This window comes from Sorex araneus, chromosome 3 (assembly GCF_027595985.1).
Source record: "Sorex araneus isolate mSorAra2 chromosome 3, mSorAra2.pri, whole genome shotgun sequence".
Taxonomy (NCBI): Eukaryota; Metazoa; Chordata; class Mammalia; order Eulipotyphla; family Soricidae; genus Sorex; species Sorex araneus.
Genome location: NC_073304.1, coordinates 25,430,249 through 25,452,172, shown reverse-complemented (window position 1 = coordinate 25,452,172; position 21,924 = coordinate 25,430,249). Strand labels below are relative to the sequence as shown.

Below are 21,924 nucleotides of genomic sequence, written 5' to 3'. Positions count from 1 at the left end.
GCCCCCTGCCCGCTGTGCTTCAGCCCTGGCCCCCAGTGATCAGGTTCCTAGGACAGTATAGGATAACTCTTTTCTTGAAATTTACGTTTCCTCACATCACAAACCTCTTGCCTGGAGTCCCCACATTCAGTTTTGTGACACCTTTTCTTTTTTTCCAGAATAGCACCTCATTTTGTTTGGTAAGCTTCTCAAGCCATCCTTTCTTTTATTATTCCATTTCTGCACCCAGATTTTAATGGTGTATTCACCATTAAGTTTCTCATGATCCTGTTGGTTTTTGGGAATATAAAAATAATACAGGCCCATCATAAGCAATTTGGAAAATATAGGGAAATATAAGAAAGTAAATATTTTCATTTAGAAATAGGTACTTAAAGTCTGGGATTTTTATGTCTTGTACTTTGTGTGTGTGTAAGGAAATTTCAATCTGTTCATATTGTGTTCTTACAGGGTTGAGATATCAGTATGTTTCTGTTTAAATCTATTAAATAGTTAATATTGAATGTATAAAAATGTATTATTTGTTCATTTGGGCTTGGGGGCCACATCCACTGATGCTTAGGGGTTATTCCTGTCTCTGCACTCAGGAATTTCTCCTGGCAGGACTCTAGGGACTGTGAGCTGGGTCCCTAGAGTCCTAGAATGCCGGGGATCAAATCCATGTCAGCCACCTTCAAGGCAAGCACCCTATGCACTCTACTATTTCTCCAGCCCCTATATTTTTTATTTTAATAGGCGCAAATATTCCCGTATATGGATAAAACAAAATGCATTTAGTGTTTGTTTTCTGTTATTGAAATCGGTGCTTGCTTACAAAATGTGTTCACACTCACATGTAGTCAGTTCCAAAGACTGTGTTTAGCTCTAGACACTGTTGGGGTTCCTGCCTTGTTCTCTTCTCTGTAAAATGGGGGTTAAATAAAATCAGTCACTGGCCACAATCTTAACAAACTAAAATAGTTACTAACTTAAATGAAATGCAGGTAATGTACAGAATGGGGCACACTGTAAGTTCTGCTAAATATGGTGAGTGCTTTTACATAGAATCACCGATCTTTTAGCTTTTAGACTAGTTCCTCGAATTTAGGAGGTAGCATAAACTTTTAATGTCTTTAAACAATATTTTTCCAAATATGTTTCTAGAAAGATGCTGCCAATTTACATTCACATAAATAAGTACCCGTCTTAATGCCACCTCATGCCACTCTCCGGTCCTGGATATAAAAATATCATTATTGTATGCCAATGTAACATACTAGAAATTTGCAGGCCTTTGGTTATGAAATCGCCCAGTTATACTCCTTTGCACATTGCTTACTGAGATTAATGCCCAGTTTTCTATCGCCTCTGTCTTCCTTTGAAGTCAGTCAGTTCTGTATAAAGTGTGGTGCCTAGCAGCTCAGGCTCAGTGACTAGAACCTTCTGGTGAGGAGGCGAGGGTCAGCATGCTCAGCTCCTTCTTGCTACCTGTGTTTCATCATTGCTTACAGCACACAGTGCGGTGCCTTGCGTGTAGTAGGTACAGAACCTGCTCGCTCGCATTGGCACAGGTGCCCTGGCTTTCGTGGGCCCTTTGGCCACAACCCCTGTTATCGCTCAGATGAGGCAGCAGTGCCTGGACTTGATTTTTTCCCCCTCAGTGTTTGCAATGACTCTTCTAAAATTCTGCACGTCCCTCACCTCGTTTCTAGGTAACCAACCTGAGCTTGTCAAGTGGCGTCATAAGCCGATGCAGTGCTTCAACCCCCCCCACCCTCCGGCCTGTCATCAGCCCTGGAGGCCCCACGTGGTCTCTACAGGCTGACCCCCAGACTCCCGAGTGCCACTCCATCGCTCCTGGAAGCAGGTATGTGAAGGGTAGGGTGGTCCCATGGGGGCGTCATAAGGTGATGCAGTGCTTTAGACCTCCCCCCTCTGGCCCCTCATCAGCCCTCGAGGCCCCCCATGGTCAATACAGTCCGACCTGCCCCAGACCACTGGCTTCCTCTCACAGGAAGGCCGGTGGCGGGCGCCCTCTCATTTCTCTCAGTGAAAAGGAAGTTTCTGGCCCCAGTGGGTGAACTCGCTTCTCGGGGAAAGAGCCAGCCTTTGTACTGAGTTTGCTTATCTTTGTCTTTCTTCTCGTCTCCTCATACCTTGTACGTTGCCTTTCGGTAACTTCGGACTTTTTCTCTTTTGAAGGATGGACTCACTTGTGATGTTCTCATCTAGACTACATAATTAAACTCGAGCAGCCTCCCTGGACAGTGCTCATGTAGGATGTGGGAAGGGAAGTTCTTTGGTGTAGTTGAGAGAAATGAGAGAGGATAAAAATCCAAATAGATTCTGGCCATAAAGCAAGCGGCTTGTAAGTTAAAGCAGGCGCTCAGGGTCTGAATTCTAGTGCCCCGTCCTTACTTCAGGTCCTGTGTGTAAGAGCTGTGAGAAGCAGGTTCCCGGTCGTGCCTTGGTGGCTTTTAAGTCTGCGTTTCACTGCCTGCTCTGGGCACCAGAGGAGCAGGAAGTGTTGTGATGCCCTGAGATACTGACCCCACCCTGGGCCAGCCTTGCCCACCGGCTGCGCCTTGGTTCTGCTGCCTTGTCTTTTTTTCTTTTTCTTTTTGGGTCACACCTGGCGATGCACAGGGGTCACTCCTGGCTCTGCACTCAGGAATTACCCCTGGTGGTGCTCAGGGGACCATATGGGATGCTGGGAATCGAACCCGGGTTGGCAGCATGCAAGGGAAACGCCCTACCCGCTGTGCTGTCGCTCCAGCCCCTGCTGCCTTGTCTTGAGGCGACTAAACTACCTGTGCATGGAGGAAGTTCAAGAAGCTGCTGGGTTCTGATTTTTACTTCAGGGACTGATGAGGGGAGTAGCTAACCCTCCCCAGGGAGTCCCTCAGGTGAAGCATCCATCGGACCTCCACCATTGCTATGCTGGGCTGAAAGCGTCTCTGCCCAAGAGTGGGAGTGAGAGGAGGCTGGGCCCCCCTATCCCCACCAACCCCCACACTGTTCCCCCGAGTCTGCCTCTGGGTAACTGACCTGCCACAGCTTGTCTAAACATCACTGTCATTATCACTATCATCCCATTGTTTATCAATTGCTCAAGCGGGCACCAGTAACATCTTCATTCATCCCTGTTGCGTGCCAATGCAGCCCAATGGCATCTGCTCACTCCAGGAACACAAAGAGCACGTTATTGTTGTTACTGTTACTGTTTTTGGCATATCAGATACATCACGGGTAGCTTGCCAGGCTCTGCTGTGCGGGCGGGATATCCTCGGTAGCTTGCCAGGCTCTCCTGGAGGGACGGAGGCTTTTGGGGGGCGGCCTCTAATCATCCTTACAGGTGTTCCCAGTCTACCGAAAGCAGGCTTTTGGTCGGCTGGCATGTTGTAACGATCCGCACGCTGACAAACACGCACTGCCTGCGTCTCTGGGCAGCACCTGGGCCATCTGCAGCCTCAGGTTGATTTTGAGATTAATGGAATGCGCCCGGAGGTTGTCGAGCAGCTGGCAGAGCAGGACCCCGTCGTGGAGGGTCTGTGCCAGGTCGAACACCCATGCCGAGACCCAAGTTACCCAGTGGCCGGCGGGCAGCACCCTGTAGTGGATGAGCCCCTGCGCATACCGCCGCCGCGGTTCCATGCCCGATGGTGCTCCCTCCGTGCCCTGCCGATGCCACTCCATCCGAATCTTTACACAACAGCCAGCGATGTCCAGCAGGGGTCACACATAGAGCTCCCCGCCTGGCGTGTTGAGCCGAGCACTAGGGCGAGGTGGTGAGCCGGGTTCCGGAGAGCACGGGGGTTTCGGGCGGCGCCAGCGCCATCTCTAAGCATAGGTCATAAAAAAGAATTTCTGTTTACGCCATCTCGCTTTCTTTGCCACATAAAAATATTTCCAAATCTCCCATTTTCGTTTTACAGTCAGAGTCTTGTTCCTCTGGAAAACACTTTCCCTGCCAACTCGGGTGTATTGTCTGTCGGACAAGGCGACGGCTGTTTCCCACACTGTGAGAAAGATGGCGGGACTTGCACGCATCCGAGAGGAGGAGATGGAACACGTTTCAGCCTTGTACATGGGCGGGGGGGAGAGAAGGAAGGTGTGGCGGGAGCCGAGCCTTCTATCAGCAGCCCCTGCAAGTGCTGAGGCCCAGAGAAGTGAAGGTGCTTAGTCGAGGCCAGCCAGCGCCTCCACCCAGCCCGTGACTGGCTGCCTCCCAACCAGACTATTGGGAGCTGCCCTCGAACCGGCCACTTGCCCCGGAAAGCAGCCCCTGCCCTCTCCAGTGAAAAGAGGGCCTCTCCTTTAGGGGTCAGTGATCCCCCCAACAGTCACCTTCTTCTCTGGTCTTTAGACCAAAACCATTCCAGCTTGTGCAGGGCAGGCCAGCCCCAGAAATCTGCACTGCCTCGGCTAGTCCCCGATTGCCACATAGCCTGGGACTTGGCTGGGGATGCCAGTCCCATGTAGGGTTCCCAGGGAACCCCCCAAAGTTCTTCCAGCCCTGCCTTTGATGTGGGACCCAGTCAGAACCCCCCAGCAGCCTTAGCTCACAGCTCCCCGGGCCAGTTGGCCATTCTCACCTGGCCAGTCACTGTTTTGTGGTGGTGGTTATTTAGCCTCTCGCCGTTTCTTCCTTAGTAGTTAGGGTGACTCAAGTTAATAAATGTGGGAGTAGAAGCTCAGAGATGCGCGTTTTATTACAGGTTTTGACACTGAAGTGCCCCTCCACTATTCATTTCATCTTTTTTATGGGTGAGCATGCTCACCTGTTAAAGCCCTGGCATATCCTGAGAGCTTCCAGATCATCCCGGAAGCACTTTGACCCCTGGCAGCGGGTGCTGCGTTAATCCCAGGCTCCCCTCCTGCTGCTTCCACAACACTCGTTGTGGATTCCACCTGATAAGTAAGGGTGGTTTACCTCACTTGGGGGTGCCCCGAGAACAGACGACCGCCTGGATCCCTTATCTGTGTACTGGTGGGTTCTGTGACTTGGTGGCCACAGGAATGAACACCGATGACTCACGCAAGCCCTGCAAAGTGTTATTTTTCATTTCCCTGTGGCACTGCTATTGTTCTCAGTGCTATGGATCACACAAGTTCTCACCAGACAACCTTGTTCTTCCCCGGTTCTTTGGAGGCCTACCCAAACATCGCCTCGGGGGCTTTTGTGTCCCATCGGGTCAGCGTGAGCTCAGCGCAGCTCCTCAAATCCCCCGGTTCGTTTGGTCTGTCTGGAGTCCCCGGGCAAGCTTTGTTGTGGGAGAGGAAGGCAGAGAGCCCACGGCTCGCCCAGACAGCCCAAGGCCTGGCCACGGAGCAGCAGCTCCCCAGACACTCCGGAGTTGGACTTGGCCAGCCTCTCCTCTGTTGTTACTTTTCAGAGGTAATAAGTGAGATTAATTGCAGGCCCTTCTCCAGAAGAGTTAGTCAGGGCCAAACGCAGTCACATGGCGAGGAGGCTGAGGTGTGCCTCTGAGCAAGTCTGATTTAGAACTCTCCTGTGGGGTCTCTGCGTGCAAGGGCCCAGTGCTCACTGGCGCCTGTTTCTTCGGGGGTCTTTGGTATGTCAATGGTTTTAAAGCCCAGGGTATGTGCGCTCTCTTTAGCCAGCGAGATGGGCTGGGTTCTTGGGCTGCCTTTGAATCCCCTGTGTTCTGGGCGCTTAGAGGCCGGGTGACTGAGCAGAGGTGCAAAGGTGGCCGGGCACGGGGGGCTGGGCCCCAGCGGGCATGACCGAGGTGAGCTGTGTCCCAGGGGTTCATGGCCAGTGCGTCTTTCTCTGCGAGTCCTGGAAGGGTTACTGTGAAGCCTTGGCTGCTGCTTGGAATGATTCGGGAAGGACAGGGCCTCAGACGGCTTGGCAGGAGCCTGAGGCGCTGGTTTTTTCCAGTCCAGCCCTTCCTTGTGGATGGAGCTGTCAGGGAATCCCACGAATGTCTGGCTTCTGCCCCTTTGTATGTTTTTCCAGAGTTTGTCATTGAATTATTTTTATCCATCCCTGGTTTTTTTTTTTTTTTTTTTTTTTTTTGTACATGCAACCTGAGGTTTTGTCTGTTCCTCGACATGGAAGGTGGGGTGGGTGGGGGGAACACAAGTGTGATTTTTTTTTCTCCTACTCTTTGTGATGGGGAGAGATGTCCAGGTATGGGCTGCTGGCCCTGGTGGACCCTATTTGCAGGAACACCAGTATATGACACCTTTACATTCTTGCTGGGAAATGGGTGCAGTATTGCCCGAGATTTTGGAAATTCAAGTCTCTTCTCGCCTCGTCCCTTTGCCCTCCTATGACTTAAGCATGAATTACAAAGAACCTGCTACCCTGGGCTGGAGAGATGACTCCATGAGCTGAGTGTAGGCTGCGGATGCAGCAGGCCTGGGTTCCATCCCTGGCACCACCCGGTCTCCTGAGCACCACCTGGCGTGACCCTCCTCCAGACTGCTGGACGTGGTCAGAAACACCACAAAAAAGTATCTGGCACTTGGCTTGACATAAGTTTCAGAACAAGGTTTTCAGAGATTTTGTTTCTAATTTAGCTGACATGTTTCTCTTCTTTTAGATTGTTTTTTAATAAATCCTGCTATAGATCTGGATCTTTAACTTCTTAAATGTTCATGCACAATCAGTCCTCAAAAACAATGAATTTATTATTTTCTTTTAAAAATATGTCCTTTGGGAGCCAGAGAGATAGCTCAACAGCCGATAAGCACTTGTTTAGCAGGCAGGAAGCCCAGGTTTAATCCCTAGCACCACATGGCCACAGAGCTGAGAGTAGCACCCCCCCACACACACACACCCACTACCACCCCCACCAAGTGTGGCCCCAAAACTAAAACGGAAACGGAAAATACATCCTTTCGCTGTCAGTGTGCCAGGCGGTGATTTGTCCCGGGGAGTGATGAGCAGTCACGGGGAGTAGCCCCAGTCTCACAGCGTCCACTCTCCAGACTCTGACAAGGGTGGCTGCTGGGAAGGCTCGGAAAGACTCGAGAAACCCAGGAAGGACCAGCTCCTGAGGAGTTCCCGGGAGAAGGAGGAGTGTACGTCCATGGAACAGCTGAGAGCAGTGCCCGCAGCCCCTGGCAGAGACCTTCCTTTCACAGCACAGGCAGTTAGAGAAAGAATCAGAAAGGAGAGGGAAGGACTCGATCCAGTCACATGGATGAACCTTGGAGACAGTATGTAAAGGAAGGAAGGCGGTCACCAACGGACTAGCCTGCATGCGTGCTCTCCTGTCAGATTCATGCCGGAGAAGCAAGGATGGAGATTGCCAGGGCTGGGAAAGGAGTGATGGGTGGCTCAAGACAAGAGCTGCGATTTTGCAAGATGAGAAACTTTTAGAGCTCTGTTGCACAAGAGTCGAATTTACTTAACACGTCTGAAGTAGACACACAAAAATGGCTAAGTAGTACATTCAAAGTTACGTGCTTTGCCACCAAACACAAGAAGAGGGATATAAGGAGTATATATGAGGATTTAAAAGAGAGCCCAGAACTGGAAAGATGGTCCAATGGGTAAGGCACTTGCCAAGCATGCAGCTGACCTAGATTGACCCTTGGTACCCCACATGGTCCCCAGAGCCCTGCCAGAAGTGAGCCCTAAGCATAGAGCAGGGAGTATCCCGTGTGCACTGTTACTTACAGTCACAAAGCTTCCCCCCTCAACATTGTTTGGGGGCAATAGTGGTAGTCCTCAGGATCACTTGTGGTAGGGCTGGGGGGACCATATGGGATGCCAAAGATCAACTATGACTCAACTGCATGCACGGCAAGAACCTACTTGCTGTACTATCTCTCTGGCCCCTATGCTTTTGGGGGGCTTTGGAGCCACAGGCAGTGGTACTCCAGGCTTACTCCTAGCTCTGCACTCAGGGGTCACTCCTGGGGGCCAAGGGGTCTGTACAAGGAGTATCCAGTGAACAGTCTTAAGGTTTTACTGTGTCTGGGTTAAATGAGCTATTCAGAGCCTAGGCTTGATCCACTTCTCTTCCTCTGTGGGGACAGGCCCTCTGTCATGAAGATAGACAGCACGATGTCGTAGAGATCTGGGAGAGGCTGTAGAACTCGCCCTCCTGAATCTATGACGTTGGGCCAGTGACCTCTGGCTCTCCTGTCTGGTTAGATTTCCAAATATCTGGAGATTGGCGAATATCGCAGTCGGGGGGCCGCGGGGGGATGACGTGAAATAGCTCCACGGTGGAGAACATGCCTCGCTTGAGGTTCCGGCCCCAAGCCTTCAATAATAATAATAATAATAATAATAATAATAATAATAATAATAAATAAGTAAATAAATACCCAAACAGCAGCTTCTGACTCACTGTTCTGAGGTGGAACTGAGCTCTGTGTGAAAGTAGTCTGTGCAAGGGCCTGGCTCGGGGTAGCTTCTTGAGAACCTTTGGTTTCCTTCCTAGGAAAAAAGGGAAAAGGACAGAATGCTGGGCTGGGTGGGCTCGGGCGGATGGGGACGTTGGCATGGGTGGCCGTGCCGTGAGACTGTGAGGGTGCTGAGGCCATGAGGCGGCTATGTGGGTGCTGTGGGGTGGCGAGGGTGCTGTGAGGCGCTGTGGGTGATCTGTCAGGGTGCTGTGAGGCGGCTGTATGGCACCTTGGGGCGGTGAGGGTGCTGTGAGGTGCTGTGAGGTAGCGGTGAGGGTGCTGTGAGGTGGCAGTGGGGCGCTGTGAGGGTGCCATGAGGCACTGTGGGGTGCTGTGAGGGTGCCATGAGGTGCTGTGAGGGTGTGGTGAGGCGCTGTGAGGGTGTGGTGAGGTGCTGTGATGGTGCCGTAAGTTGCTGTGGGGCGCTGTGAGGCGCTGTGAGGGTGCAGTGAGGTGCCATAAGTTGCTGTGGGGTGATGTGAAGTGGCGGTGGGGCGCTGTGAGGGTGAGTTGCTGTGGGGCGCTGTGAGGGTGCGGTGAGGTGCTGTGAGGGTGCCGTGAGTTGCTGTGGGGCGATGTGCCCGCGCCGGGCCAGCCTGGCCAAGACGCTTCCTCCGCCGACCCCGGCGTGGAAGGGCGACCTCTTTCTTTCAACAGGCCTTTCCTCTCTGCTATCTTCTCCGAATGTTGAAATTTCCACTGCAGCTCCGTGTTCCAGCCAGTAAACACTCATATTTTCCATCCATCCTGGGGGTCTGGGCGTTTTGGGAGAGCTTTCCTCTGGAGGAGTTGGGAGCTTGCAATTCTGTGCTTCATCCTGTTATATAAACAGCGCGGGTGAGCCAGCGGGCCCAGGCACAGAAAAGAAACCATTTGGGCTTGGGGGTAGGCGGGGGTTGCGAAAAAGAGGAAAGCGACGTTGGCTCGGCACGGTGTGGAAGGACCGCTGCACCCCCAGTCCCTCCCTCCGTCTCGATAAAGTCGAGTCCGCCTCACCGCCCTCCTCCTGAGGCTTGGCTCTCACCGTTCCCTCCCCTCAGATGTGCCGTCCCTCCCCTCCAAGGTGTGTCCGCTCCTTCTGGTGTGTGCTGAAGGCCTTCCCTCTCGCCGAGATTCCTGCTGCTCCTCTCAGTCAGCACAGGCTCTGCCCAGGGACTGGCTTGGGCGTAGATGGCCACCCTGCAGTCAGGCCGTGCTCCACACAGCCCGAGGAGGGAGGCAGACACACTCCTCACACCCGTGGGTGTGTGTGACGTGAGGCAAGTGCCCACCTACCAGAGTGTTTATCATGAACCGTTGAAGCGCTCCAAAAGATGGGTAGCTAAGAAAAGCAAAACTTCAGGGGTTGTCTAAGGGCCAGAGAGATAGTACAGGGGTTATAATGCTTGCCGTTCGCACAGTCGATGCTGGTTTCATCCCCCATGCAGCCTGGGGTCCCTCAAACACTGCCTGGAACCACAGAGCCAGAAAAAGATCCAGACCCCTTCCAAGGGTGGGCCAAACACCCCTGCCCCCAAAGAAGGTCATTTAAGTACCTTCTTTAAATGGCCACATTACCTTTGGGAGATGCAGGGAAGGCTGCAGTGGCTAGGGAGACAGCATTCATGTGCCCAGGGACTCGGAATGTCCCCCTCACGTGTCAGGCCTAAGTATTCTGGAAAGGCGAGGTAAAACTGTTGTCCTAATCAGTCTGTTCTGCTTAGAGGAAGTAACAGGATGTTTTTAGTGTTCAAAAATCATTATGAAGATGTGATATACATATATGTATATACGCACACATATATATACAAACACATATGTACATACAGTACACACATATGTACATATGCAGCTGCAAGGAACAATGAATTCATGCAGTTTGCTGCAACTTGGATGGAACTGGAGGATATCATGTTAAGTGAAGTCAGTCCCACAAAGAAGGGCAAACACCGCGTAAAACTCACTTCTCAGTGCCGTCCAGAGCAACCGGGTGAGGAAATGTAATATAGTGAAGGGGGCATGTCTAGAGCACCCTTGACTCCAAAGTACAGGGAGAAGGACAGAGATGAAAGAAATCGAGGGTGAAAGGAAGATGAGAAAGGGAAGTAACAGGGAACAGAGGTCAAGGGCCTTGTGCGTACTGGTAGTGTGGAAGAGCGGTATCTCCAGCCCAGACTCAGCTGCTTGAAAACGTGAGACCCAAACTACAACCTCTGGACCATGTAGTGTTCCTGTCAAGGAGGCAGGCTGGGTGGGCAGGGCAGTAGGGGGAGAGGGGACGTGGAACACTGGTGGAGGGAAGTTGACACTGTGGTTGGATTGTACGATAACATCATATGCCTAAAACTCATCTATCACCGGCTTTGTAAATCATATATTTTTTAATTAAACATTTAAAAAATAATTTTTAAATGATCAAGCTAAGATTTTTATCGATTGGGCTTTGAACACAGTACTCAATACCATGCTTGGTCTACTTCTGCGTGGTGGGGGGGTGGGGAGGATGTCACCCCCTGGTGCTCAGGGCTTCCTCCTGGCTCTGCCCCAGGGGATCATATGGGGTCCCAGGGATTGAACCCCGTCAGCCACATGCAAGACAAGCGCCTTGTCTTCTGTACTTCTCTCTAGCCCCTGATCTAGTTCTTAAAAATAAGAGTTGCCAGGGGCAGGGATATAGCTCAGTCATAGAGTCTTGTGTGTGTGAGACCCTGGGTTCAAGCCCCTACACTGATAAAGAGGATGGCGGAGTAGGGGGCGCAGTTGTTATCTTTCTGTGAGAAAAAGAAAATATGGCCATATCTCAGTAACGTGACCATAGTCTAGAAGGAGTTCAGTCAGAAAAGCAGGATTTCTGACATAGCTAGTAAGGAAACCATAAGTGGGATGTACTTAAAGAGTCGTTTTATTCTGCAGTTGGACTGCACTAAGGAAAATGAAGCAGATGAAAGAATCTGCCCGTATTACATATCCCCCGGTGTCTGGCTAGCTGCTTGAACCCAGCCCTGACGTGTAAAGTACAAGGTACAGAAAAGAAGAGCGGTGTCATCTTCCATCAATGCTGACTCGATAGCATATTGAAGTACTGGGGAAAGAAGGAAGGGGAACCTGATAGTTAGGGCCCAGTGGGGACGGACATGGCCTCCTCCGGGAGTGAACCCAGTGTTTATCCCTCAAAAGTTAACGTGTATTTGACTGTCTCCTCCATGCAAGTGCCGGCTGAGCTCTGAGGACGGTATCCGTCAGGGTCTCTGGCCTCGGAGGAAAATTAATCCTCACACTCATTAGCACAGTGGCCCTCGCACGTTAAGTACTGGCTGAACCCGAGGATCATGCTGCACGTGGTACAATTCCGGAGAGAAGCTGGCCGCCCTGACCGGAGAAGGCGAGGGGACTTGCCATATAGGAAGGGATGGGGCGCTGCGTGTGCAGGGGAAGGAAGGCCCCCGCGCTGCTGTCACCCCGCCAGGAGCCACCACACCTCTGTGCCGTGCCCGCCTGCCCGCCACCACGCTGCAGGATCTGTGAAGGGACCCGAGCGCGGGCCAGGGCCCTGCGGAGCTGGAGTGAGCAGCTCAGCGGGGCAGGGGACACTGCTGCCTTGTTTGTTTGCATTTTTGTTTCATTTTTTTTCCACGTTTATTTTTAGTAAGGCATCATTTATATACAGTACAGTTTATGTACAGAGAAGCTATTTTGGTATGAAGTTGTGTGAATTATGAGCACGCAGCTGTGTAACCACCAGCATAATCGAGATGTGGATTAGTCCTTCTGCCACAGTAGTCTCTCTCGGGAGCCGAGTGTACAGTTTCTGGCAAATACGGGCCATGTGCCTCTCGCTCCCTCTCTTTGTCTCCCTCTCTCATGCACATGCACACGTTGGAAAAAGGCATTTGAGACACCATGTTGAGTGGTAAATGTTCTTTTTTGTTGTTGTTGAGTAATATTGCTTGCTATTTTTGTGTCCTTAAGGGGGGGGGAGGCTGGAGTGATAGCACAGCGGGTAGGGCATTTGCCTTGCACGCGGCCGATCCGGGTTCGATTCCCAGCATCCCATATGGTCCCCTGAGCACCACCAGGAGTAATTCCTGAGTGCAGAGCCAGGAGTAACCCCTGAGCATCGCCGGGTGTGACCCAAAAAGCAAAAAAAAAAACCTATCTGAATAAAAGATGGCCTTCTTTAGAGAGAGAGGAGAGAGGAGAGAGAGAGAGAGAGAGAGAGAGAGAGAGAGAGAGAGAGAGAGAGAGAGAGAGGTGAGAGATTGGACTACAGCCAACAGTGCTCAGGCCTTACTCCTGGCTCTGCACTCAGGGATCACTCTTGGGAGGGCTTGGGGGACCATGTGGGGTGCTGAGGATTGAGCCTGGTTGGTTGCTGCAAGATGAGCACCATACCCACTGTTGTCCCATTCTCCCTTGCCCTTTCTCGCTTCTCCCCTTTTCTCTTCCCCCTTCTCACTCCCCCCTCTCCTCTCCCCCTCCCTCCCACTGGCCCTTGATTTTTTATATGTATTTTCCCCATTAAAATTTTTTGTTACTTTGTATCAAGGTTTCGGAGTTTACAGTTCTGTGGGTGTTGTCATTTTGTTACAGAACTACTGCGCCATCCCATCTCTCCGTGTTTCAGATCCATCTGCGGCTGCCCCCCAGTCCCTCCCTCTCTCCCCTTTTCTCTCCCCTTCTCCTCTTCTCCTCCTCCTCTCCCCCACCCCTTTGTTTCTTTATACTCTGCCTATGAGCAGGGTCCTCTTCTCATTTATTTGCCACTTGCTTTTTCTACTTTTAATTTTACTCTTACCGTTTGTTTTCTTTTTCAAGACAGTGATTCAGAGGGGAACCTTTCCACAGTTCAGAGAAGGTACAAAACATGACAGGGGAGGCCAAGGCTCTACGGAGGAAGGTTTAGAGTTGGGCTGAAATTTAGGGCTCAGCTCTGCACGGGCAGGTGAAGGATGCCAGGGTGCCAGGGGAAAGGAGAAGAACGTGCAGTGTTGAAAGCCCTTTCAGGGACGTGAGTGGGAGCTAGTCTGGCAGAAGCAGAGTTCCTGGAAGAAGTAAATGTTTCAGTCACAACACTCGGTTGCAGATGGCTGAACTGACATCTAGCACCAGCGCTGTCAAAGAGTTTTTGGTTCAGGTAGGGAGTTGTCGTAGGGGTCCAGGATGGGTCGTTGATCACACTTCCTGCTTTTCCTCCAGTTCACAACTGAGAAATCATTTTAAAAATTGGAGACGGCACTAGGTTGGCCATCAGGATCATCCTGACCGGGATACAGTGGAGCCTCTGGCCTGAGCACGCGGCACAGCTAGGTTCCTGCCTCTCAAGTTGGCTTAACCGCTTTCACTCTGAACATTTTCTTTTTTTTTTTTTTTTTGCTTTTTGGGTCACACCTGGCGATGCACAGGGGTACTCCTGGCTCTACACTCAGGAATTACCCCTGGCGGTGCTCAGGGGACCATATGGGATGCTGGGAATTGAACCCGGGTCGGCCGAGTACAAGGCAAACGCCCTACCCACTGTGCTATCGCTCCAGCCCCACTCTGAACATTTTCTTCATTGATATTTTTTGTTTTTAGGATGTTCGGGTGGAGATTTTGTTTGTTTTAAAATTGAATTATTTTCTAGGCCAAATATCCGTTCTGTGTTTTCCCCTTTTTTGTGGTGCCAGAGATGGATCCCAGAGCCTGGTCCCCTGGACCACAGCCCTGCCCCCTTATTGATATGTTGTGGACTTTGATAATTAAAACAAGTCTGAGGAAGACATGAAAAGACTTTGTAACACACGCTACAGACTTAAAAGTGAAAAAGGAAAGCAAACAGAACCCTTGGTCTGATTCCCCCAGGAGTGCAGCCGGCTGCCGCCCTGCGCCCCGGCCCCTTCTCCACTTCCCCACGCTGGCGGCTCCAGCCAGCTCCGTGGGCCCACTGTCTGCCCCACCACCTCGAGCATGCCCGTCCACGCCGCGCCTCCTGTGCTGGGCGCTGGGCACTTTCAGCCTCTGCTTAACAGAGTGCCAGCCGGCCTGTACCGTACCCCAGGGCCCTGGAGTCAGCAGGCACTTAGCAGTGAGGCGCAGTCACTAAGTCAAGGACAGAAGGGACGGGCACCCTGTGTCTCAGTCGTGTCCGAACGTCCAGGCCCCTTTTCCTTCTAGGAGTCGGTCAGCCGCGGGAGCCTTCCGCTGCCTCCCCTGATCACCCGAGATCTCCCCTGATCACCCCATAGGATCTCTCGCCCTTCTCTTGCTCATCCACCGGACCCAGGTTCCTGGAAGCTGATTCGGAGAGAGCCCTGGCCGAGTGCACAGTGCTCCTTCCTGGAGCCTGGGGCCTTGTGTCCTTCTTCTCCTAGATAACTGGGAGCGTTGGGTACAACCCTGCCGCCCCCTCCTAAGCCATGTCCTGCTGCTGCTGTGGACCTCCGGCCGTTCTCACCCAGGAGTGAAGGCAGGGCGTGGAAGAAGAGGAAAGAGCAGAGAGCGAACCATTCTTTCCCCACCGTGCTTCCACACCCCCCCCCCGTCCCGTCCCTAGGACTCCAGAATCTTCCCTGGAATGAGCGAGCATCCGTTCTCCTGGCAGTCCAGTGTGGGGGCGCTCTGTGCCTCTTCACCCTCCCGTGCTTGCTTGGCCTTGCTCGCTCCTCACTGCCCTGCATCTGCTGAGCTCACTGGCGCCCCCTTCCTGTGTGTGCGGGCTGCCCACCTCTTCTGTGGTGCCATTCCTGGGGGTTGCCTGTTTGCCTTCCCTCTTGCATTAGATCACAGTGTTTTGAGGGCCGAGCGTGAGTCTTGCACGCCTTTAGAGCCATGTGGTGCCTCTACCAAGGGCTGAGTCCATTGGGGAGGAATAAATGGTGCCGTCCAGGGGACATATTCAGCAGGGAAGATGAAAACTGCACTTCCTCATGGGTCAGACTGTCCCCTCGCCCCAGGATCCGGCTTAGCCCCGGTGGCTCATGGCTGCCACCCAGGGCAGTGCGGAACTAGGTGGTGGTGAAGACCCAGAACCGGGGGATTCAAAGGAAAGTAGAAGGGCTGGGCTCTCGGGCAGGCGGTGCTGATCATCCTCTCCTCCTCTGGGAGGAGGCAGCTCACAGGGGCGGCCCTGGGCGCCGTGTGGCCAGCGGGGAGGCAGAGGCTGCTCTCTCGTCTGGCGTCGGGGCCATGCCCATGACTGAAGGCTGGGGGAGAGGTCTTGGCTCCTGCCTCGGTGCCAGCCCCGTCCCCCCACCTGCTTGGCGGACAGTTCAGAGGCTGCAGCCCTGGGGAGCGGAGCCAAACATGCGGAAGTGGTTCTGTGGACGCGCTCCCAGGGAAGCGGGACGGGCAGGGGTGTGGGTGGGTCTGCCCGAGGCTGCACAGCGCAGCCAGGTCTGTGGCGTTTTGTTCTAGCAGCTGCCAGCCACGCTGCTTCAGTGCTTGTAGCCTCTCCGCCTCCCTTCTCCTCATTCCCTCCCTCTCCCCTCTCTCCCTCTCTCCTTTCCTCTCCCTTCCCCTCTCTCCCTCCCTCCCTCCTTCTCATTCCCTCCCTCTCCCCTCTCTCCCTCTCTCCTTTCCTCTCCCTTCCCCTCCCTCCCTCCCTCCTTCTCATTCCCTCCCTCTCCCCTCTCTCCCTCTCTCCTTTCCTCTCCCTTCCCCACTCTCCCTCCCTCCCTCCTTCTCATTCCCTCCCTCTCCCCTCTCTCCCTCTCTTTTCCTCTCCCTTCCCCTCTCTCCCTCCCTCCCTCTTCCTCCTCTCTCTCCCTCTCTCCCTCCCTCTCCAGTTTTCTCCCTCTCCCTTCCTTCCCTTCCCTCCCTCGCTGTCTCTCTCCCTCTCTCTCCCTTGCTTTCTCCCTCTCTCTCCCTCTCTTCCTCTCTCCCTCCCTCTTATTCCCTCTCTCCCTCCCTCTCCAATTTTCTCCCTCTCCCTTCCTTCCCCTCCCTCTCTCTTTCTCCTCTTTTACCTCTCTTTCCCTCTTATTCTCTCTGTCCCCCTCCCTCCTACCCCCTCTTCTTATTTCTCTCTTCCTCCCCCTCTTCTCTCTCCCTGTCTCCCAGTCTCTGTCTGCTTTCAGGTCGCTTGCTGCCCATTTTGCTGTGCTCCACACACACCCACATACACCGTGGAGGAGGGGCGGGCGGGTGCCTCTGAAAGTGTGGTGGAAGTGGCTAAATAGAGCCCTCCTGCCGCTTCTACCGTGAAGTAGCCACTTAATGCTCCCTTTCCCCAGCTCAGCTCTGACCCTTTCTGATCACCTGCCAAAAGAGAGGCAGGCAGCGTAGTCCTCTTCTATTTCGGGAAAGTAGTAAGTTTTGGAAACTGGAGGCCCTCCCTCCGGCAGATGGCTGGGGGCCTCACTCTGAGTCGGACCCCTCCCTCTGCCCAAAGAACGGGCGAGGCCCCCACCCGGCCCCCCTGGTGCTTGGAGTCTTGGAGCAACCTTCTCCAGCTTCCTTCCGTCTTGCTCCCTCCGCCTTTACCAGAGAGGAGGCAGCAGTAGGTGCTTGTGGCGGGATCACGCCCCAGCGCCTCAGCGGGCGGACACAACCCCCAGAGCCCGCTCCCCGCTCTGCCTCCCCACGCGTCTCTGTCACGCGCAGCCCGCACTCGCCTCGGGCCTCTCCCCGGGCCTGGAGCCCGGTGAGTGCTCCCCGGTGGAGTTACCTTTCCTTTCTGGGTTTTCCTTCCCCTCCCAGCCCCAAAAACTTTATTTTTTTTTAATGTTTGAAACTTTATTTAAAACACCAGTGACCTACACAGTTCTTCATAATACAGTTGTCTCACACGTTCGTTGTCCCAACACCAGGCTGACCTTCCCTCCACCCCTGTCCCCAATTTCCCACCTGCCACTCCAGCCTGCCCTTAGCAGCCCCTGAATAATTCACTTTCCGTTGCTTGTCGCAACAAAATGGCACGTGGGAATAGCAAGAACTAGTTCTCTAAAAGACGATTTGTGAAACTCGTCGTATCTCAGAGTGGGGTTTCTGCAGCCACTGTCTGAGGTTTCCTGTGTTAGTTTTCGCTCATTGAGCTTGGTGGCCTCTCGGTAACTTTCCCCTCTAACTCTGCTCCGGCGGGGCCGTGGCATTGGCGCATGCGGCCGCACACTAGGAGCTGTGGAACCGGGACGATTCAGCAGCTTGGCGTCTCTTCTCGATTAGTCACGGAGCCGTGGAGCCGGGTCACTTGTCTGTTGCAGAGTGTTGGTTGTGGGTGGAGTTGTGGCCTTTCAGCAGGGTGGGGAGCTGGCCTGCCCCCATCCCAGGAACGCTCCAGAGCGGGCTAACTGGGACAGTTCAGAGGCCGTGTCTCTTCGAGATTAACTCCCCTCCCATAATCTTTTATTCTGCATTTTGTGTCTTTGTTTTGTTTTGAGGCCACACTCTGTGGTGCTCAGGGCTTATTCCTGGCTCTCTGCTCGTGGATCGTTCCTGGTAGGGCTTGAGGGACCTTGTGGGGTGCTGGGGGTCGAACCTGGGTCAGCCATGTGCAAGGCAAGCACCTTACCTGCTACACGCTCCGGCCCCCATTATTTATTTCATTTTGTGGTGCATGCATGGAGTCGCACCCCTGGCCCAGAGATTCCCCCCTTTCAAAGGCAAGCACAGCCTTTCATTCCGACCCAGAGAACCTGGACCAGGTCCAGAACCGCCTGGAACTTCCTGTAAACCACGGGACAGAACCGACGCCTTGCTTCGCTGAGGATATAGCCTGGATGTCACAGGAGTCCCATGAGGTTGTCCCCGTGGATGTGCTCTGTTAACTCCCCCGTGCCAGACTGGAGAAAGAGCTCCGTGCACTGAACTCAGGCGTTTTGCCATCACAGGAGGCCCGAGGTCGATCCCCGACCACCACTCGGTCCTCTGAGCACTGAGCTGAGAGTACCCCTGAGCACCACCCATTAGGTACAGCCTCCCTCCCCCAGAGTAAAACAAACAGTCAAGTGTCCCGCACTTGAGATGGGGGTATTTCCAGCTGCAGCCACACGTAGCCCTCGAAAGTAGTGCTGTTTGTTGACACTGCCTCTGATCCACTAATCTCTCCCCAGCTGAGGTGAATCAGAGGCCCAGCCCCTCCTGACTCAGCTTGGCAAAGGCTTCGTGCACGAAGGCTCGTTCCAGGCACTCTTTGTCATCACTTCTTCCATCTGCAGGTTCTTCCTTACAGGCCGGGACGTGGGTGGGAGGAGGGGGGCGTCGAGGCTTCTTCTGCGGAGGCCCCTGCTCGGGCCGCAGCACAACTCCCTGTTTTAACCCCCTCCCTCCTGGAGAGGCACACGGTCCCTGCTTCGCTCCCCGAGTACAGCTGTCCTGGCCACCTTTTGCTGCCAAGCCCCCAGCTCTGGTCCTCCTCCCCCTTCTCCTGCCCAGCCCACCTGTCATGGGGGTGGCGGGGGGTGTCCTTCTTGTTTTCCTCTCTCTCCCGGGCTCTCCGGCCACACCCCACCCTCGTGCCAGGCATCTCAGCCTGCCTTCCCATCCTGCCTCTGAGCGCACAGCCCTCGGCCAGGAGCCTCTTCCCCTTGGGTAGACGCTGGTGTTGGCAGCAGTGCCCCGGGACTGCCACCACGTCCCATCACCCCAGATTTCTGCTTCCCAGCCAGTGCTTCCCCTGGACTGAGACCGGGGTGGTCTCAAACCAGTCCATCGTCTGGCTTGACCAGACCCAACTTCTCTGCCCTTCGCATCCCCGCTGTCTCGGCACCTAAACGTGGCAACCCTGGGTTTGAGCCCGTGGGTTTAGTTTAGAGGTGGATTAACCGAGTTCCTCCCCTTTGGCCCCTGGGGAGTCAAACCTCACTTTATCTCTGAGTGTGGAGAGAACGCGGTTTTGGATGCTCTCAGGGGCGAGTGGGAACTCAGCGCCCCGGGACAAGCACGTCTGTCCGTGGCATCAGCCGCACGGTGCGGGCTCGGTGCATCTGTTTCACGTTGGCAGGCTGTGGCTTGTGCAGATTCTCACGCAGCCCCGACGGCTCAGTGAGGACGGGGAGCCAGGGCCGCACTTCTCTGCCCGCCCAGTGCCTCTCCCGGGGGGTTTCCTCCTGACTCCTCCTCAAAGGGTTATTTGTTCATTCAGCAAACGTTGTGTAACGGGGATGTTGCCAGGCTCCGTCCGACCAGGCCTGGGGCCAGAAGGATGAACTCACTGCCTTCCTGCTGTTTCCAGTGGGTGAGACCCAAAGCCAGCCAGGAGGAGGCCTCCCGGGGCTCTAGGAACAGGCTGTGGCCGAGGGGACCTAAGCAGACCTTGTCGGAGACAGAGCAGCGGGGCTCTGTTTCTCCCTGGGAAGATGGCAGCGGTGGGGTGGAGGCAGGGAGTCTGGATGACCCAGCCGCAGTGCGGGGTGGGGGTGGGGTAGGTTGGGGCAGGATGGGGCGTGAGCAGGGGGTGTGTAGGAGCGGGCCAAGTAAGGGGGTTGGGAACCAAAAGCACCTGAGAGGCGCTGCTCAGGGGGCCTGTCCCATTGGCTGCCCTGGTCCCCAGCATCGACTGCAGAGATCAGAGAGGAACTGTCAGTCTGGTTTAATGCTCCGGTTCTTTCTCCCTAAGGTTCCCACATTCCTCCCTGTGCCTTCACAGAATAATAAGAGTGCTGGGCTCTCTTCTGCCACATGCCCTTCCCCACCCCGGTCTCAGCCGCCGCCAACAGGTGCACGAAAGAGGAACAGGGCCGCACATCCAGTCTCACACTCCTCTCATTCCCATCTCCCCTTCTGTCCCCCATGCGACTGCCCCAGTGCCCGGTCCGAAGCCTTCGTCTAGAGTCCAACCTCCAAGCACACGGGGTAGCAGCTACACCTAGGTCACATAGCTCAACCAACATGTGTAAAGCCCTTCCCTTCCTTCCCAGAATCTCTTCCGAGACAAAGATCTCCTGCTAGGAGATCCGCTCAAGGACGGAGTTTCATCTAAGTATACTTCTCCCTTCCTTAGTCCATAAACAGTCATCTTAGACTGACTTCTGAATAATCTTCCTCGTCATTTTGTATGGGCAGAGAGGGTGGTTTTCCTGGAGACATCTCCCTATAGATCCCAGACTACAGTTTTCAGGCCAGGTTAGTCCTTCCTAACCCTAGCGTGGTCCATGTCCATCACTTTTCTTTGAGTCATGGCAGTTTGTCCACGGTCATGCTCTTTAATTTATTATAAGTTTCATGGCACTTGGCCTGTCCCATTTTGATGGTAGGGTAGCTCACAGCTTGCCACAGGTCCATCCAGTCCCTTCATCAGGACCCTGCTTGGGGTGGCAGGAACTAAGGGCAACTGAGGCTTAAGTAAATATAACAGATGCCCAGGAGTAAATGTTATTTGGAGTCAGTTAACTCCCAAGTTACAAAAGCATAGCATTAACTGTCCTCCCTGTGTCTATAACTCCTGGTGACTCCCAGCTGAGGCGGAGCAGTGTCGCACTTTGTCTCCGGGCGGCTGGAGTCAGATGTGTCCCCGTCTCTTCAGGACCCTGTGGCTGCATGAGTGCAGCATCTTAGTTATGCCCTGACTGGGCTGCAAGGAAAGTGTCCTGAGGAAAGCGTCCTCTGAGGAAAGTGGCCTGGCCACCGCACAGTCTGCACTCGGCACCAGCCCGGCGTGGCATCATACCTCTTCAGGCCCCGCCAGGTGTTGCCCACCAGCATATAAAAATTAGATGTGTATCTTCCATCCTGACCAAGCCTTACACACGGGTGCGGTTGTGTCGTGATACCCAACCCCTGTGGAGGCTTTCGAGAAAAGGTGCCTGGTAACCCACCAGGTCACCTGCAGCTGGCCACATGGCCCTGGACCCTCACAGGAGCTTGAGGGGGGGGCCAGCAGGCCACTAGGAGACCAGATAGGCCAGCAGCCCACCAGGAGACCAGGCCTTAGAGATCATGAGTTGAAGCTCATTCTTCTCTGCCACATCAGATTTATTATCCACACCCTGGCATTCGCCCTCTGGTTTTATAGAACAAGTGGTCTGGAAATCTCTCAGATCAGGGAGATTAGCAGCCTAGCTGGGGATTCTAGCTGGAAGCCTGCTCCAAGGGTGTGGTTTCAGGTGTGCCCAGGCACGCTACAGTTACCCGAAGGCTTGCCTGGGGCTTGAAGGAGCTGGTTCTTCCCACAGGGTGGGTGAGTTTCATGCTGGCTTTTGGCTGGAGGTCTCAGCTCCTCGCCCGTGGTCATCCTCTATCCCGGTGCCTGTGTGTCTCAGGGAAGTGGCAGCTGGCTGCCCTCAGAATGACTCAGCAGAAAAATAGAAGCAAAAGGTCTTGTAAGACCCACCCTCAAAAAATTGTCAACTCTCACTTTTAAAAAATGCCTAACTATGGTCAGGTGCCCACAACATGGGGAAAGGCCATCTTAACCATTTGGAAGTGTGCTGTTCAGTCTCATTAAGTATTGCCAGCATGCAGCTGTCTACCCCATCCACTTCTAGGACTTCCTTCATTTTGCAGAGCTGAAATTGTTCCCATGAAACAATAGCTTCTCCTTCCCTAGACCTTGGCCACCACCATTGTTCCACTTTCGTCTTAAGAATTTGGCTATTACCTCTTATGACTGTGACCTAGTACCTCTTGTGGCGGGATCGTACCTTCTTGGTCCTTTTGTCC

At 53.7% G+C, this 21,924-nt stretch overlaps 1 protein-coding gene across 10 annotated transcripts in view; it reads left to right on the top strand.

Annotated features, from left to right (window-relative positions):
• The window catches only part of TTLL5 (tubulin tyrosine ligase like 5), a 276,403-nt gene that overhangs the window by 153,358 nt on the left and 101,121 nt on the right, over positions 1–21,924 (top strand). For all 10 annotated transcript variants that reach the window (XM_055131147.1, XM_055131139.1, XM_055131146.1 and 7 more), the window contains one exon: positions 1,692–1,846. In XM_055131147.1, the coding sequence (XP_054987122.1) occupies positions 1,692–1,846 (155 nt within the window). The remainder of the gene's footprint in view (positions 1–1,691; positions 1,847–21,924) is intronic.